At 38.7% G+C, this 19,383-nt stretch overlaps 1 protein-coding gene across 1 annotated transcript in view; it reads right to left on the bottom strand.

The window, feature by feature from the left end:
- LOC121170993 overlaps positions 1–19,383 on the bottom strand; it is a 125,097-nt gene that overhangs the window by 96,907 nt on the left and 8,807 nt on the right. Inside the window, exons 4-18 of the mRNA XM_041002490.1 lie at positions 17,969–18,089; positions 16,936–17,045; positions 16,463–16,614; positions 15,782–15,953; positions 14,382–14,481; positions 12,345–12,457; positions 11,879–12,004; positions 8,773–8,904; positions 8,532–8,648; positions 6,629–6,742; positions 5,598–5,682; positions 4,258–4,375; positions 2,621–2,792; positions 1,357–1,473; positions 652–806 (exon numbers count right to left, since the gene is read on the bottom strand). Coding sequence (XP_040858424.1) covers positions 652–806; positions 1,357–1,473; positions 2,621–2,792; positions 4,258–4,375; positions 5,598–5,682; positions 6,629–6,742; positions 8,532–8,648; positions 8,773–8,904; positions 11,879–12,004; positions 12,345–12,457; positions 14,382–14,481; positions 15,782–15,953; positions 16,463–16,614; positions 16,936–17,045; positions 17,969–18,089 — 1,904 coding nt within the window. The remainder of the gene's footprint in view (positions 1–651; positions 807–1,356; positions 1,474–2,620; positions 2,793–4,257; positions 4,376–5,597; positions 5,683–6,628; positions 6,743–8,531; positions 8,649–8,772; positions 8,905–11,878; positions 12,005–12,344; positions 12,458–14,381; positions 14,482–15,781; positions 15,954–16,462; positions 16,615–16,935; positions 17,046–17,968; positions 18,090–19,383) is intronic.

A 19,383-nucleotide genomic window follows, 5' to 3' on the forward strand; every position in this document is an offset into this window, starting at 1 on the left:
ATATGTAATTGAACAGATCTGAGGACACTTCAAAAAAAAAAAAAACCTATGGAAAATAAGATTAAAAGGTAAGTTAATTTTGGTGCAAATACTTTTAAATACATAAAGCGCATTTTCCATGGACTTTTTGAAGACCCCTGGCATGTGCTTAAAGCCTACCATGCCACACACAAAGGGAGATAACTGTATTCAACAAGGAGACTCTTACATACCCTGCTTCCAAGTTAAATTGATTAGAAATTAGAATTCTAGAATGCTACAGCTCCTTTATACTATTTTTATTGAATGACACGCTTATTCCTGGACCAATTCCTTTAAAGTCCAAGAAATTAAGAGTGAAAGAATTTAAATGATTTGTCTAAGATATAGGATTATTTAAGAGTAGAATAAAATCATATGTGTCCCATGACTTTTAATCTAATTCACTACACTAAAGGGAACAGAACATTTGATATCTACATATTAATATATATGCTTAATGGATCCCTAGGATGATATCGAGGCAGCAAATATAAATATATAGAGAGACACGCATATTTACATATATTAATAATTATATATATATTAATATACATGTATGAATGTTTAATTTTGCCCTAATATTTGTCATCCAGTTGCATGGCAGACTTCCTTTGGGTCAGGTGAGCTTACTCGTGCAGAAGGGGCCTGGCCACCGTGTCCCCCCGGCTATGAGCACGGAAAAAGAGGGTGTACAGGTAAGGCAGCAGAGTATAGCGGATGTTAAGGTAGTGCCGGGAAGAATTCAGCAGCAGGGAGTCAGCTCCGAAGAAGGCAGGGTCCTGTTCCTGGGAAGAAAAAGAGTTTGCAATTGTTGATTGACTTCAGGATAGCAAGGGCTCCTGAGGAATTCCACAAGCAAGGATTTCCTTCCAGAATGACCTGGGTCTTTGGTTGCAAACTTTGCCTCTGCCTAGCAGAGCTGGGCAAGGAGGGACCTTTTCATCAATAAATGTCTGTTTTCACTTTGCAGCTCACTCTGCCTCATTCACTCTTCAGGATTACTCCCTTGGGGGACTAGCATTTAAACAGCTTTGAAGTTTTCCTTCATTGGCTTCTAGTTAAAAAATGAACAGTACGTATAAAAAGTGCAGAGGTTCGGCAGAAACTCTCAGGCTTGTATCTCCCACCCCCCGGCCCCGCCACCCACTAAGGCAACATTAAATAAGAGGCTAACGCTGCGGACATCTCCATATCACAGCATTAGTCCCATTTGATTGCAATCTATTACAAACACCTAGAAGAGAATGGCTCTGCAGATTTCTCGGCAAGGAGTCAGATAGATCCAGTGCTAATGAGTGCCAGATTTACTTGGCCTTAATTTTCTGGATGCCTTACCTGGTAGCCTTGGCCATTGTGATTCCTAGAAAATGGATAAAATGCCCCCAGCTGCATCCACCTCCTGCAGAGCTCCTCAGAGGCATCCTGGTAATAGCCACAGATGTCGGGCCCCACCTGCAAGGACAAGACAGCATGCGGGCTGCACCGCCATGGCCCTCCTTTGCTGCCTACAGGGTCCTCCTTCTTGCACTTCACTAAAGCCCCTTAAAGAGAAGGCTGACTTTGTAGGGTCCAGGTTGGGCTATATATCCACTGTCTCCACTTCTTACTGCTGGAAGACTTCAAATAACCCTCGATGCCTGTTTCCTCACTTAAAGGAGAATTCATCTGCCACACAGGATTTTAGTAAATGAGAAGAGTATAAAATAGTTTTTGAATAAATAGTAACTAATAACATTGCTAAAATTATTTTGACTGCCTCATCAGAATCATTCTAATATAGTAGAACTTTGATCATGTCATCCATCTGCTCAAAAATTTGCAGGATCTCCTCACTGTTTGTCTGATTAGCTCTTTGAAGCTAGTTCCAACCCACTTCTTTGCATGCCTTCTTATTCTGATCTTACATACTATAAGACACATTCAATACTCCCCCATGCTGCTTAAGTTCATGTCTCTCAAATTCCCTTCCGCATTCTCAGGAGATGTACCTGCTTCCCAAAGTTAAACTCAAACAACTTCTTTCTCATTAAGACTTTTTAAATATTTATGTATGTATTTGAAATTTATTTAGAAGAAAGAGTAACAGAGAGAGGCAGGGGAAGATTTTCAATCCATTCACTGACTGCCCAAATGGTCTCAATGCCCAGGGCTGAATAAGACCAGAACTGTAAGTCTGGAACTTCATCCAGGTCACCCATGTTGGTATCCGGGGCCCACGCATTTGGGTCATCTTTTGCTACTCTGAGGTACATTATCAGGGAGTTGGATCAGAAAAGGAACAGCCAGGATGTCAACCAGCAGCCACATGGCATTCAAGTATTGCAATGGTGGTATAATCCACTTCACCACAAGACGAGCCCCAAAACTTACCTTTTAATTCTACTTATCTATGAACTTTCTGAGGTACCCTCCTATTTCAGAGAATATCAAGATTTTATTTTCTTTGTTTTCAAAATCCATACAATAAAAAGTGTCATAGTATCGAGGCATTAAATAAATAGTCCAGGCAGGTAAGAGGGGAGAACCTCATGATTTGAGAACATTCCAGAATGAAACTTTCTGGATATGGAGATTCATTGAGATTGAAATAAAGACTCACCATTGGGATACCAAAAAGGTTGAACTCTAGCACGCCAGGGATGGACCATCGAAGATCATTCCAGGAGGCTGTGTTGTCTCCTAACCAATGAGCTGCAAACTTGCCAGATCCCGCAAAGGTAGAACGGGTTACAACAAAGCTTCTCTTGTTAGGGAAGACAGTCTTGACGGCCCTACAGCAGGAGATTCAGGGAGACAAAGGGAGGTCTCAGCTTGTCTCAGCCCAGGTAACAAAGCCACCCTACCACGATATGAAAAATGAGTAGCCCATTCTTTCTTCTAGTTCCTGCTACTAGAGTTTGAGTTGCTGTTTGGAGCAGGCTGTACCACTAAGCAGGTGCACATTTTGATGTGTTTTGTGTACATGACTAACCTAGTAACTGCCAAGAATCTCAGAAGCAGTCTTGATCATTACAAATGAAATAAGCCAAACCCAGAAAAACAAATGTCACATATTTTCTGTCATTTATAGAAGCAAATAGAGTATGTGGGTGTTATATCATTGGGTATTTAGTTACATATACTGCTTCACTGAATCATACCATGCATATGACAATGCACTCTCCTTTCCCAACATTGTGACCATGGTCACGAATTCCTTACACTACTAGTTTCTGTTTTTCAACACAAATTGTATATATGAGTGTGTAGTGAAAGTCTGCATTTGACGTGAGAGTGTCAAAATGTTTTTAAAAATAATGTAAAATATATAAACAACCTGGAAAAATTTAACAACTTAAAGAATACATATTTTACAAAACAAAGGTAAATTTTAACTTTACATGGACATTAATACTTTGGTCTTTCATGTGATGGGACTCCAAATGTGCACAGAAATGGTCTTAAAAATAGACTTTTCATAGTTAAACTCTTGCAATGTTCAATAGTTTAAACATTTAATTGTATATATAATATATATCTCCATCACTACATATTTTTCCTCTGGATTGTAAATTAGAAGTCTATATTTATACATACATTTTAAAACATGTTACCAAATTTTCAACAATTTTCAAAATGGCTAACATTAGATTCACTACTCTGATCATCCATGAGTGTGTTTTAGGTCATATTTCTTACCATCATTTTTAGAAGTAGAAGAAATTCTCAATACCTTTTCTTTGTTACTGTTTGAGTCAACACCCAAAGGTTGACAGAGCACTGTAATGGGTGCTGAGCCAACATATGAAACCTCGGAGCAGAAAGAAACCTGCAAGTTACATAACCCTCACATGGTAATCTACACAGTGTGTCCCAGAAGGGAGCGTCCATGAGCTTTGAAATCACAAAGAAAAGTGCTTACATTTGCCATTTTTTTTTCACTTATTAGACATTTTGTCTCTGTACAAGTTTCTTAAATCCTCTTTTTTCTTGTACCTTTCCTTTGAGTCTTTCATTCCTTCATTATATAATTTCATGTATACCACAAATATTTACAGGATTTCTTCTGCATATGTCAGTTTCTTCATTCACTCCACGATGCTGATTCTATTTGGCTTACAGCCTACAGAATTTTTCAAATATTCTTGTATACATCTAAATATTTTATGTAAATCTTTATATACTATATAGAAAACCCAGCATAGAGCAGATCAAAAAGCCTGATGATATGTAAGCCCATAGCAGTGATAGCCTTACTCTGCTGTGGCAATTGTCATGGAGTAGCCGTACAGACTGTGGACATCATACTGCTTGCCCCAGTGTTGCACCGCATCCATGCAGAGAGTCATGGAGAACAGGCGCCCATCCAGGATTCCTGAAACAAGAGGGATCCATCAGTGGGAGTCTACATGCCCATTTCCTGATTCTTGACGACACAGCTGAAAAGCTGGCTCCCTTGGATGGGCATTTACAAAAGCAATCATGCTGCTTCCCTGCTAACAGAAAGGGTAGATTCTCCAATATATAAATAAATTATGGCTTCCCAGACACATGTTCTCACCTGGGATCTCACGGGGTTATAGGCAAGCAGGCATTTGGAAACAGGAAGAACCAACTAGAATTGAGACTCAATGTGCACTCTTCAAAACGAGCTAAGTGGTCCAAGAACAGAAATACTGGATCAAAGTACAAATTAATCCCTGACTCCTTTCATCTTTTTATTATGTGTGATAAAGAATTACTTCCAATCTCTACTTGACTCACCTAATCTCTGCTCCTATTGCCCTATTTTGTTCAGATTCAAACTACAATTGGTCTTAAATACTGCAATAGCCTTTTTGCAACTAGTTTATTTTTGATTATCCCCTAACCAGCTGTGCATCAATGCCAGGTTATTATTTCCAAAACCATTTGACTATCATATCTTCCTCTTTCTAAAATATGCACAGTTTTTGCCTCCAAAACATTGAAATGCACACTGTTTTGTCTCCCATTCAAACCCCTCAGTATTTGATTCTGACCTATTCCTGTTATCTTCACAAGATGTTCTAATCCTAGCAGTTTCACTCCTTTCTCAATAAAGATAATAAGTTGTCCTGGAGTCTCTAGTTTTCCTTGAACTTCAGACAGTGTTGATTGATTCCAAGGCATACTCTGAAATGAACTTGTTCAAAGTTCAGTAGCAACATATACGCTGATTTGCCAGGCTTCCTTTTCAGCTTCCTTTTCATCCAATGGTTCGTGTCTAGTTTCAACACGTCACCTGACTTAACCCTCAAGACCAGTCCTGTTTCTCTGGTCCTCTGAACATCCTTGTCCTGTGGTGTCACACATTTATGAGTGACATGAATTATCACTAGCATTTGACTTCTACACCATAAGTTTCCTGTAGTGTCCCTCTAGACATGTTTGTAGCCTAGATAGAAGGACTAGACTAAATGAATGCCTTTGTAATGAAAGTATGGTTTTTTCATTTTATATCCTACTTTTATTTTTATATTATCCTCAGTTTTCTTCCCCTAGGTACCCATAAGCACAAACTCCTCTGATCTATTATATAAATTTAAATTATCAACACCTTGATCAAGAAGACTTACTCGGGATGAAAGGGGGATAATTCAGGTTGTTTGTGGAACATCCTGAAACTGAACCAGCAACGAAATTGGCCACCTCATTCATATCCTATAACACAAAGACAACCAACTTTAACAAAAAATAGCATCTTATTGTACATCGTACTGATCTTACCTCTTTTTTGAATGGGAAATAATTCAGAGTAAATAATCTAGAGTTTTTAAATGGCGTATTTAGATACATGGAATGAAACAGATAGTTCTGTCTTCTCCAACCATTGAAGGCTTCGTGGAAAAGATTTTATTTCCTAAGATTCATGCATGTCAATAATCACTAAAAACAAGATCCAAACATAAGCGAAAAAAATGCAACTTGTAAAGTATGACTTAAATCACAAATTGCCCATATTTGTGAATATAACTAAGCATACATGAGCACATAAGTACATATTCATACAATGATGGAAGGGAAATGCATACATGAGCCCACAGCTATGGAAAATAAAAGATCTAGAAGGATGCATACCAAAAGATTGTTGGCAGATATATTTTGGTGCTGTCATCTGATAGGATGTTTGTTTTCATCTTTTTATGTACCTATTTATTTTTAATTCCCTATCATTCTCTTGTAAATAGAAACCTTTCAACTTTAGAAATCCCTACAATTTGCTGAATGTCAGTTTTATTGCTGCTTAACTCTGATCCGCTCATTCAAGATGCCCAAGAGAGCCCTGAAATAGCAACTGAAAAATTCATAGGCTTTGTCGTAGTGCAAGGGGTGTGTGACTTGCTTGGATTTAACTTCATTCATTTGTAAAAGCAGAAACTAAACTCAAGAAAAACTTGTCTGAGTTTCCTTCCAGTCTAACATTCTGATCTGATCGTAACCCATGTGTTTTGTGATTTGGATGGTGATGTAGGGAATTCTGAGAATTACTGTTATATTTGCTTTCTTCTCACCTCTCTATGTTCCATGCAAATTTTGTACATATAGATGCAAATATAAATACACACAATCTGAATATTCATCATCAAATAAAGTGTTAGGAACTCACAATCCAAATTCCATCAAACTTCACTTGGTTGTAGAAAAGCTCAAATTCATTTGCCCACCAAACAGCACAGTTTGGGTTAGTGTAATCGGGAAACACAGTTGTTCCAGGCCAGACCTGTAGGGTAAAAAGAATAGCATGCATAACAGGAATGAAAACAGTATAAAATAGTATAAACTACATGAAAATAATATAAAATAAATTAATTCACTTAAAAAAATTGTTAACAGCATCATAGGAGCCAAAGTGTCCAGGCACAGGCCCTTTCCTACTCAGACTATTCAGAATAAATGTTAAATAAACAGCCAGGGACCCAGCATGATAGCCCAGTGGCTAAAGTCCTTGTTTTGCATATGCCAGGATCTCATATGAGCACTGGTTCATGTCCTGGCTGCTCTATTTCCCATCCAGCTCCCTGCCTGTGGCCTGGGAAAGCAGTCGAGGAAGGCCCAAAGCCTTGGGACCCTACATCCATGTGAGAGATGAAAAGAAGCTCCTGGCTCCTTGGCTTCAGATTGGCTCAGCTCCAGCCATTGTGGCCACTTACGAAGTAAACTAGCAGATGGAAGATCTTTGTCTCTCCTCTCTCTGTAAATCTGCCTTGCCAATAAAAAATATAAATAAACAAATCTTTAAAATAAAAAAGAAACAGTCACCCAAGGAAAATTTTACTTTAAAAAGCAAGTGATCAAAAAAATAAAATAAAATAAAATTATTCTGAGAAAAGTTATTAGAAAAAAAAAAAAGCAAGTGATCTAGTGCTCAATGAACCATCAGTGTATTGCAGCAATGCCTCCCTCATTAGTCCCTGTCTGTGGCTCTCTCTTTCCTGTATCTTTCTCTACGCCAGTTCTAGCATGGTAAATGGGGTAGAGTACTGTGTCAACTTCAACTTCTATCATAGTAACCTATTTTAATTGACTTTTGAAAATTCTATTAGCAAAAATTATAAATATGTATAAGGTGTGATATATGCAACTGACATGTTCTAATTAAATGAGGGTAATTAACACTTCCTTTTCTTTAATATTACAGTATGATTAGAGCCTTGGAGTTCTTAATTTTCTCAGAAAATACAGAACAGGCTAATGTGAAGCAGACACTGCATTATACTGCGTAACACTAGGTACACTCCTTCTAACTAACTGCAAGTTGATGTCTTTCTCCAACCTTCCGCATTCCCTACCATCTTCTCAGCTTCTGGTAACTGCTATTTTTGTTCAAACAGAATTTTTTTAGCTTCTACATATAAGGGAGAACATGTGGAATTTCGCTTTCTGTGCCTGATTTATTTCACTTAATATGTCTCTCAGATGTGCTGTCTTCTGTTACAAATGATAGGATTCATTTTTATGGATAAACTGCTTTCCATTGTGCATTTGGGCCTCATTTTTAATCCATTCATCTATTGATGGACACCTGGTATGATTTTTTCATATTATTTGCTTTTCTCTATCCTTTTTCTATCTAATTTTCCTAAAAGATTATATCCTGAACCAGCAGTTAATAAACTCATATAACATGGGGACAGATGTAGGTTTGAGAAAGGAGCAAACTTGCCAAATGCTGCAGAGGAATTGAATAAGAAGGGACATGAAACAATTCCACTGGATTTACCAGCCAGAAAGGGATTAATGCCATTGGCCAAAGAGTGTCAGTGATATGATAGGTTGGGGAGGAGAAGGATACTGCAATCACCAATCCATGAAAATGAAGGTTCCTCCAAAGGTTGATGGAAAGTGGGTATTATGAAAACACGATGCATGGGTCATAAAAGTTTGCAACAAAAATACTTTTTCATCCCATTTTCACCTGAACTTTTAGAAACACTCTCACATAAACATCTGAAAAGGTACATGAAAGTAATCATACACAAACACACACATCAGCTTCCCCATGAAGTTACCTGTCCAATGATAGGAGTCACCCCAGTTGAATCATTCACCCAAATCCTCATAGCGGAGCCCCGGTCATATGGGCCATAGGGATCATTTGAGGGAGAATTGTTGGAGATGGCTGGATCCTAAAAAGGTGAAAAAGATAATAAAGAAACTAACTGTAGACTGGAGGAACTCACAGACTGGGAATTGGAGGATGAAGGGAAGGAGGGGATATAATGAAAAGGAAGAAAGAATAATTTCACCTACCACAATGATGACCAGTTTCTGCCCATTACTGTGTAACTCCTCAGCAAACTCAGGGAAGCCCACATAATTCACTGGATCATAGGTGAAGTCTCTCCTCCGCTCCATATAATCAATGTCAGCATGTTGAACATCCTTCAAGAATTCATCAAAATCCATAGCTTAGCACTTAGGCATTTGCCAGTTACATGAAGCCAGTCAAGTTACCATTAGTATAATGCCAGATAAATGTGCTGGACCGTCCTTGGTGTTAGTAATCTGTCCCTGGTGTCTAAATTCTTATTTTCTAAGAATAATTTAGAAAAAGATATGACGCATTGTTTCCCTAAGTTCATACCCCCTCGCAATCAGTCATTGTATTATTGATGATAAATTACCCAAGCTATTAAAGACACAACCACTGCCTAAATTTTACTCCATCCACAAGATAAAAGCAAAAACCATCACTATTATACTTTTCCATTTCTTCTACCCAACATTTTTCTCTGTTGCTTCTTTCTGCTTCAAGTTTTTTATACTTATCCTTTCTTAATTTTGCCAGAAAAATAATAGTGGAGATCATTATGAAGAGGATAGGGAGGTGAGAGAGAACAAGGTTATAGTAGAGACTTTGAGGCTCTTTCCATGCAAACCTTGCCAAAACCTCCAACACCATTATGGCAAATATAATAAGTACATTCAAATTTATCTATCAAACCATGGAAGCATTTCATTGCACGCAAATGCTATACCCTTTTATCCACTTAAACTTGGATTACAACATTCAACTCAGTTAATGGCTTTCTAGTACATACGTCAGTGCTCTCTTTCATGTTTCACTTCACCATGTGTGGGTAATATTCCAATTCTATCACTCCCTGGATCACTGAACAAGAAACTACCTATCCATATGTAAGGAGAATGGCATAAAAATAGAGTTACCCTCATGCTAGAGTTGTAAGCTTAGAAATCAGTGATTCTGCTTTTCTAATACTAAATAAGACCTACAATATTTAAGGAGTTCTGTAATCTTACATGTAGCCATTAATAGATAACTAAAGCAGGCATCGAGCAACAGGCCCACCATGGAAGTCCATTATTGTGACTGTGCCTTTAACCTTCTACCTCAGTTCTGCCTCTGCCATTTCATCTTCTATCCACATCTGTTCCCAATTATAAAAACCTGCAATACATCAGAGAAGAAGGAACAGAGGAACAGTGGGATCTGTGGCCAGAGCAGAGTGGATACACAAACCTACTCAGAAAGCCCACTCTTCCCACCTCAACCCTATCATTTTGTCAGGATTCCTAGGCCTTTTGAATCTCAATTTTATTAAGCAATATTTTTTAAATTGCATTGACTTTTACCTAATTTGAAACTCAGAAACAGAGACAAAAGAGGGATCGTGCAAAGGGATGGGTTCACTCCCCAAATGTTCACAACAGTAGGGCCCTTGACAGGTCTTAACTAAAAGACCAAAACTCAATCTGGGTCTCCCACCTGATTGGCAGAGACCCAAGCACATGTGTCATCACTGCTGCCTCCCGAGGTGTGCACAGCAGGAAGCTGGAACTCAGGTGGAACCAGGACCCAAACCCAGGCACTCTACATAGCTGTCCCAAGCAGCGTTTTAACCACAGTGCAAAATACTTGCCCTCTACTAAGTGCTTTTTTAAAACATGTATTTATAAACTTTCTCTTTTCCAATTCCAAAATATTGATTTATTACCAATTCAATAGCAATCAAAACACTGGTTTTTTTAAAAAAAAAATTACAATCATGTGATATGAGTGATGTAGCATTGGCAGTATAGTTAGCTACACAATCTTGGTCAAGTGATTTCCACTAACTTCACCTAAGTTTATCTTCTGTGAACAAAGGATGCTAATAGTAAAAGTTCTTGTCTAAATCCTTAGAATATTGAATTACTCCCATTCCTCAACTTCTTCTTAGATTTTTGGGGGCCAGCATGGTAGTCTAGTGGCTAAAGTCTTTGCCTGGCACACACTGGGATCCTATACGGGCACTGGTTCATGTCCTGGCTGCTCCATTCTACATTCAACTCCCTGCTTACAACCGGGGAAAGTAGTAGAGAATGCCAAAATCTTTGGAACCCTGCACCCACGTGGGAGACCAAAAGAAGCTCCTGACTCATGGCTTCAGATTGGCTCATTTCTAGCCATTGCTGCCACTAGGGGAGTGGACCAATGGACAGAAGATCTTTCTTTCTGTCTGTCCTTCTCTCTGTAGACCCGACTTTCCAAGAAAAATAAATCTTCAAAAAAATGAAGATTTGTGAACACATATTGCTTGGCAAGAAGTAGCAGAAGTTAAAGGGATCTGTATCATTATTATCTGACACTGAACCTAAGAAATGAGCTAATCTCAGAATCTTAGAAGAATTTCTTAAAATATGATGTCATCTTTATGGTGAATCCCTGTCTTGACATATTTGAATTAGGCAAGAAAATCTACACTGAAAACAAAGACTATTCTAGAATTCATGTTTAGGGGAAATATTGGCTTTAGAACTCAAATTTTTAAAAAATACATTTTGTAAAACTTTAGTCAAAACAGTAAGCACAAGTAAATTTCACACAAAATGCTAAAAAGAGCAAAAGGCAGTTTACCTCCTAAACCATAGTTATAATCTCTAAATACCATTTTCTTCTATAAAGATTAAAGTTTCCTTGAGGAATTATCAATCCAACAAAAAGCCTGCAATGCCAAAAATACAAAATCTTTGTATTATAAAATATAAAATCTCCAGGAGATTAAGAAAAAAATTATTTCTTCTTTGAGAGCATTTATTTCTTGCAGAAGTGCATTTGCTGGACTTGGATTTTTTTTTAATTCTTAACATATATGAGAAACAAGAGGGAGGTAGAGAGGCAGAGAGCTCCTCATTGGTTCACTCCCCAGTACCTACAGCAGCTAGGACTGAGAGCTTAGAATGCAATCCGAGTGTGCTCTGAGGGAAGCAGGAACCCAATCACTTGAGCCATCCCAGGGACTCCATGGTTTAGCAGTTGAAGTCAAAAACTGAACCTGGGACTCAAACCCAGCTACACTGATGTTGGACACAAGCAGCTCACCCACTAGCCTCCTGCTAGAGAAGGCTGACTTACATAAGGCAGTTGTGCGGCACGGTTTCTCTCCACGACTCTTCTCATGTTCTCCAGGGATCCATAGTCGTAACGACTGAGGTGAAATCCAAGTGCCCAGTATGTGGGTAGAGCTGGTCGTCCGATGAGCTGGAACAAAAATGTGATATAAGAAAATACAGTATCTTGGATGAAACTTTTCTGTGTGTTGATTTGAGGTACAGAACATCTATCACCTTCCAACATACTGATTCATTACTGGTAGAATGCTAATCTGTTTGTCCAGATCCTTTATAAACCACTGAGCATAGGGCCCCATTTTGGGTATCTTTATACTCTGCCATCCTTTCATATCACAAAATATTGCGAAGCAGGTTTCAAATTGTTCTGTAATATCTGAGAATTATGATAACAGGTATTTTTGGATCATGCTTGAATTTTTTTTTTAATATATGCTCTTAAGGAGTAAATTGTGATAACATGAGTTTACCTCCAGATATTCTTGAACCACTTGTTCGGGTGTATCTCCCAAGAACACGTAGAAGTCAAGAATGCCCCCGATGGTACGGTAAGTGACTGCTGGTGCAGGCTGGAGGGCAACCTCTTGAAAGATTAAAATTGAAGAAAATAAAGTTAGACTTTTTTCTGGAGTCACAGCCACACACTATTTAACCAGAAAATCACTGAGTACCTGAGCAAACACAAAGCAATCCGAATGCCTTACAGTTTTCCTGCACAGGGACAGACTAAAGCTCAAGATCCACCTCAGTGCACATGGGCCACAGTATTTGTTCTATGAATGTTTTCAATTGCAGGTGACATCTTGTGCCAGGGCACTGAACAAAAAAGTAGCCAGACACATAAAGAGGAAACAAATATGCCACAATGGCATTAAAAAAATACTGGAGGTTAATGCCATTGAAGTTACTAAAATCCCTTAATGACCTAAAAGCAGACCCTCTCAAAATAACTCACAGGTTATTATCCCGCTCCAAGGAGTAGTACAAATCTTCTCTGAAACAATGTGCACAATACTAAGACACTGTTACCAGACCATCTGATCCCCCAGGTGTTCTCCCAAGGACACATTCCTATGCCCAAAAAGTCATTTTCCCCATAAGTTTTCCCTATTAGGATATTTTACAAAGTCTCCGTTCTAACCACCCTAAGAGTTACACATCACCAAGCACTCTAATGTAAATGAATATTGCACATGTAAATAAACCATCTTTTTTCTTGCTAATGCTTTTGTCAGTTTAATTCGCATTCTCCCAAGAACTAAATATATGGGGTAGAGGACATTTTTCCATCCTTGCACATTCACAAAACATGTCATTCCCACATGTCAATAACACATTCCAGTGTTAATGTGAGATTATAATCCTATCAGCCACACAGGGAACTAAACATGGTGAATCTCATATCAAACAAGAACTGAACTAAAATGTGTGCGATTACACTATAAATTCAAAGTCTATCTAGGTTCCAATCAGGCTTCTCAAGAAATTGCCTTTCAGTCTTGGATTGCATCTAGGGCTAAAAGCCCTCCAGACTGACTGAAATGTACTCTTTGGCCAGAGGAACAACTTGTATGGGATATTTAGGATCATGTGATTTTTTTCCCATGAAGTTTGAGCTTGTGTTCTGATTCCTTTCATCAACTTGAAACTGTGTAGCCCTTATCATATTTTACTGTTATTATGCTATTGGGTATCCTAACTGCCTGAGAACCATCCAAAATGCTCTTGCAATCTTAGAATTATGTGTCTAAGAATCCTCTATTGAGTATCTTGGAGTCATTTTAGGTCCCCAGGAATGCTTTGCAAACACTCTTTGGTGAAGGATAAGGTAATATCTTTCCTTCTTTAATTTCCAATGTACTGCAAACAGACAATCTTACAGAATAACATGAAAATGAATTACCAGGAAAAGTTGTATGTGCATGCTTAGTTGCTACAGGCAATGTTTACTCTAAGTTTCTGTACTTACTATTCATTTGAAGCAGTTTGTGAACTACCCATAGATCACATTTTGAGTAGCACTTGTCTAATGCGATAGTTCTCAGTTAGAAGGAGAGTCGGCGGGGACGGGTCAGGATCTTGCCTTCATCATCAACCCTATGAAATTCTGATTCCTCTCCACTACCTCTATGGTAAGTCAATGCTGCTAGGGTCTACTGCATGAAAAGCTTAATAACAGATGAGAAGAAATTGGGAGAAACTGTCTCAACAGATTACATGGAGGAGTTCATGATGTTAAATCTATAATAGAAAATATTCCAATTCTAATCATCTAATATTCTAACAGAGGCAACCAGATTGGAAAAATCCTGAGCTAAGAGACAATTTCCTTGTGCATGACTGCCCTGGGTCAACAGGTAATGAATTAGAAAGGGAACAACCAGAGAACACCTAAGGCTTTAATCTGTGTTCTCAGGCATTAAGAAAGGATCATTTCCTTTTATCACAGTGTTGTGAGGAAAGAAATGAAAGGCACACTTTGTAGGTTGCTTGTTTTAGTCTTTTACCCATGGCATTGCTGTTCATCAGAAACACCCCAAAGGACAATCCACTCGCATCTTCCAGGCACAGGAAGAACGTCTGAGCGCCATACAAATTAGTCCCAGTCTAAAGAAACATTAAAAAGCAAAACATTATTACCAAGGAGTATAAGCGCCATATGGTCAGATTGGCTAAGGAAAACAGCTTTCAGTCTGTGAGTAACTGATAAGCAATATCTATTCAGTTCACCTCCCACATGATGGTACACGTGCCACACCCTGAGGTTTCTCAGAAGAAGCATTCCCACCCCCAGATCAGCAGCGCTGACTCAGCCCCTACTCTGCTTTTCTGATAGGCAGATGCACATCCAAAGCAGGGATGGGAAGGACATTATGTTTTTCTCCGGGTTCTTTTGCTGAATAAAAACAATATATGAAAAGAATACTTAAAAAGTTATTGCTATGATCCTACATCCAGCCCTTAGTTCTACTGAGTCAGAAAGGGCATTCAGAAGGAAAGTGCAACTAAGCCTGGGAAACATCATCGCTTCAAGCTTTAACAAACACACAAAAGCAAGACAAAATGGAATAATAATACTCAAAACGAAACTTCTATGACCCCATTCATTCTTTATGGAGTCATACATGGTGATAATTTGCTGACAAATATTTTTCAAAGATCAGCCAAAGGTTGGCACCATGGCTCAACATGCTAATCCTCCACATTCAAGGGCCAACATCTCCTAAGGGTCTGTGTCCCGGCTGCTCCACTTCCCATCCAGCTCCCTGCTTATGGCCTGGGAAAGCAGTAGAGGATGACTCAAGTCCTTGGAACCCTGCATCCATGTGGGAGACCCTGAAGTTCCTGGCTCCTAGCTTCAGATCAACCCAGCTCCAGCTGTTGTGGCCATTTTGAATGAACCAGCAGATGGAGGATCTTTCTCTCTGTCTCTCTTTCTCTATGTAAATCTACCTTTCTAATAAAAGTAAATAAATCTTTAAAAAAATTAGCCTAAAAATATGAAAATCCATAATCCATTGTACACTCAAAATAGAGAAAATAATAATATACTTTCCACAGTTGTTTATTTCAAAGAAAGGGAAAATAAAATTTCAAAGAGAGGGAAAGTAATTGGAAAATTACTGGGCATTTTCTATGTTGCACATAATCTTTCAGAAAATTTGCATATATCAATTCACTTATCCCTGTAAGTATTATACTCATTTCATAAGTAAAAAGCTAAAGATACAGAGAGGGAACTAACTGACCCAGAATCACAAAACTGGGAAATAAAACAGCCAGAATTCCAACTCAGCGAGTCTCACTCTAGGAACTTACTGTTAACCACCTCAATGTATAACTAGAGATATTCTCTAAGAATAAGGTTATGCTACTCAGTAGAAAAGAGCCTATCCCAAAAGTTTACCTCATCGGGGGCTGTGTCTCTCGTAAAAATGGGCCAGGTCTTCCAATTCATGTCATGTCGGTACTGTTGATGCACGTGTTCTCCAAGACCATAAACATTGGCACTGGGCAGGCGGATGGAGAGCTGTAAGAACTGATCAGCAAACAGGAGCGGCCCGATGCTCGAGTCAAACCTAACGTAGGTGACAACACAGGGACAGGTGAACAAGTGGGGTAGAGAAAGCCTAACCGGTTACAACAGTGTTCTTTATAGCTCAAGTTGCTCCCTATTTGTTATCAGTCCCATGTACCCTCCTGTGACATGTCTCATGGACACAAACAGTTTAGGACTCCTCAAGGGTAGATGCCATGTGGCACATTTCTTCTATTTGTCCCCCAGAAATCCCACCACCTGCCCTGAACACCATATGTACGTGACTGTGGGAATTCAGCAAATATTCACTGAGCAGGTGGTTAGACTAATAGGGAAAAGAAAAGGGAAAATAAAAAGTTAACTTGACTACACAAACAGAATGAAGAAAAGGAAAGGAAGGCACAAAATAGCATCCATTTGGAAAAAGAGTGTCAGGCATGCAACCTGGAGGATCGTTGTTGAAATGCACTCTTTTTCAATGCCAGACAGACCCTTCCTTTACCACAGAGCCTTACTGCTGTGGGCCCCTGATGAGTTTCCAGAGCTTACAGAACACGATTGTTGCTTCTTCTGGTCACTTTGATGCTAAATGGTTGCTTGGAAACTTCAACTTCATAGTTTAATGAAGAAGCAGCATTTCCTTGGAAGGGTTGCACATGCTCATGGGGTACTTCATATCTGTTCCGGGTTTCATCTGTTAACTGTATAGAGGGTAGAGAAAGCCAAATAAAAACTTCGTTATATTGAAAAACAGAAATGACGCTAGTAGCACCAATGCTGCCCTATATCTGTGGCCGTAGCATTAGAAACCAGACAAAAATTGTCATTGCATCTACACTACATTATATCATTATATTCCTTGCTTCTGGCTTGGGCCTGGCCCTGCCCCAACCATCAAGGCCATTGGTGAGTGACCCAAAGGATGCAAGATTTCTTTCCCTCTGTCTCTGAATCTCTCTGTCACTCTGCTTTTCAAATACAGAAGAAACCTTTACAAAAGAAACAAACCACCACAACATTACCTTAAAGTGAAAACGGTTTGAAGTCTGGTATTCTGCTGTGAGAAGGACATTGTCAACAGTATTTCCAAACAGAGATGAAGAGGTCAGGCTTTTCATCCGGGCTGTGAACCCTAACATGTAAAGAAGAAATCAGCTGAGTCCAGTTTTTAAATAGTAGCTCTATGAAATCACACTTTATGCCAAAGGGGCTAATTAGGAAAAGAAGAAAATTATTTCCCCAAAGAAGGGAAGAGATAATAAATATCCAATTATCCACACATTTTCTTTTAGGTTAGATCCTAAAGCTGGCATTGCTTATCCAAGGTTTGTGCTGCTTTTCTACAAAGGCTGCCTGAAGACCCCCCTTAGAGGTCAAGTTCATTCCACCTGCCCAATAGCTATTCAGATACCTTCACATTCTCAGCCCCAATGTGTATATCTGCTTATCCCCTCTCTGTCATTTGTATACGACATCATAGGTGATCACAGAAATTGGTGCTACTTCCCTAATTAAATGAAAAATAAGGTATGAATTGTGACCTTGTTCCAAGAGCTCCAAATCCAAGAGCAACTGGAATGAGGAACATTCCTCCTCAAATTCAATCACCATCAGTTTTCATTAAGATGCTCTTCATCACACAGTTAGCAAGGAGAGGACATGTTAAGTTTATAAACACCCATATCATCTAGGGGACTTTTTGCCAAATTTTTATAAAATTGGAAGTAGAATTGTTCCTTTTCATAAAATCATGTAAAATTGGAGTCAAATCCTCTACTTAAAAACTGATAAACGTGAGGACCAAACACATCATGACGATTGCACATGTACAGAGGAACACAGAATCACGCTAGAAATACAACACGGTCTCCAGGCTCTCAAGGTAAAGAGCAAATTTTCCTTAGTAGCAAAATATATATATACTAGTCCTTGGTTCAACAATGCCCATTTTGTGTGACACATGTTGGCATGTCCCAGCCAGGCAGCTCTCCTCTGGGGGATAAGAAGCCATCCTCCAGACTTGGAGTGCCTGTCTTGTGGCAGAGTCTAACTTACCTGCATTTGTATTTACAAGGTCACTCTCCACTTGGTAGCCATGATTCTTGGAATAGTAGCACCAAGGGACACCTGCAGCTCCCTGAGAATTCCAACAGCAGCCACGCTGCTCACATATAGCCTGAAACAAGGAATCATTGTCACTCCATCAAGTGGAAGAATGTTGGTATTTGTACGACTTAAAACATTTAATTTGAGATTGAGGCATCAATAACTTCATTTTATAAACTTCATTTTATAAGTTTTCTGTTATGAGAAAAATCATAAATGAAGGTGCATTTAGTCACAACCAATTTTTTCTGATCTGTGTCCATTCTGCATAACAAAACAGAAAACACAATGCATTTCATGTGTTTCATCACAATAAAAAGAATGAAAATATTTAACTATCCTAAACTGTAATTCAGTTACATAGCCAGAAATTCAATAATACAAATATAGGTTCATTTATAGAAATTTTAAAACAAATAAAGAATTAAAAAACATTTGCAATCAACTTAATTCAGAATTTCACAAAGCAAAGCAATTTTGGTTTAATTTTAAATAAATATTAAACGGAGTATCCTACACTTTATGTCATTTATGATACTTTATGACATTTTAGAATATGAAAACACATCATACTTTAATCATTCAAATCACTGTTCACCAAAATGTGTCCTAGCTATTTTAATGTGTTGCAAATATGAACAAATGAATGAGAAAATTGAATAAACTGAACCTTTTCTAGGTAAAATATCTTAAGTACAGATTGTTTTCTACGAATCTTGAGTCACATTTTGAAAATTGTTTGGCTGGTAGGTGGAATGTGTAGGGCTCCCCTGCTGGACTACCACTTCTACTAGAGAGCATGACTTGGGATGGGGGGGCAGACCAGACCACACAGGGCTACAACACCTGTGGGCCCTATGTGGGTCTCTCAAATGTGTAGCTGGGGCCCAAGCATTTGGGCCATTTTCTGATGCTTTCCCAGGTCTGTTTCCAGGGATCTGGATTAGAAGCAGAGCAGCTGAGATTGAACCAATGCTCATGTGGGATGATGGTATCTCAAGTGGTGGCTTAATCCATGGTGCCAGTCATGATGTCGGACCTTATAATCAGGATTGTAGTTCCATTGTAGCACCCAAATCCTATTTAGGCATTACATATCTAGACCACAGCTTCCTATTCCTATTGACAAAGCAGCATGTTCAGTCATCTACTTACCTTACAATCCCAGACATTGTCTTTGCTCTGATACCTACTCTATATCCTAGCCATATATGATCATTCCCTATGTTCTAGATGGGCTACCCAATTTTTTCCTTCCATAATATTGATTACATTAGCAATTCTACCTTGAAGTCATTTTCCATCCTTTCTATCTTCTCAATATCCTGTATATCTTTAATTTTGACCCCATGCTGAAAATGCAT

Source organism: Ochotona curzoniae, unplaced genomic scaffold, assembly GCF_017591425.1.
Source record: "Ochotona curzoniae isolate NIBS_2020 unplaced genomic scaffold, NIBS_Ocur_1.0 scaffold_2476, whole genome shotgun sequence".
In the NCBI taxonomy this organism is placed as follows: domain Eukaryota; kingdom Metazoa; phylum Chordata; class Mammalia; order Lagomorpha; family Ochotonidae; genus Ochotona; species Ochotona curzoniae.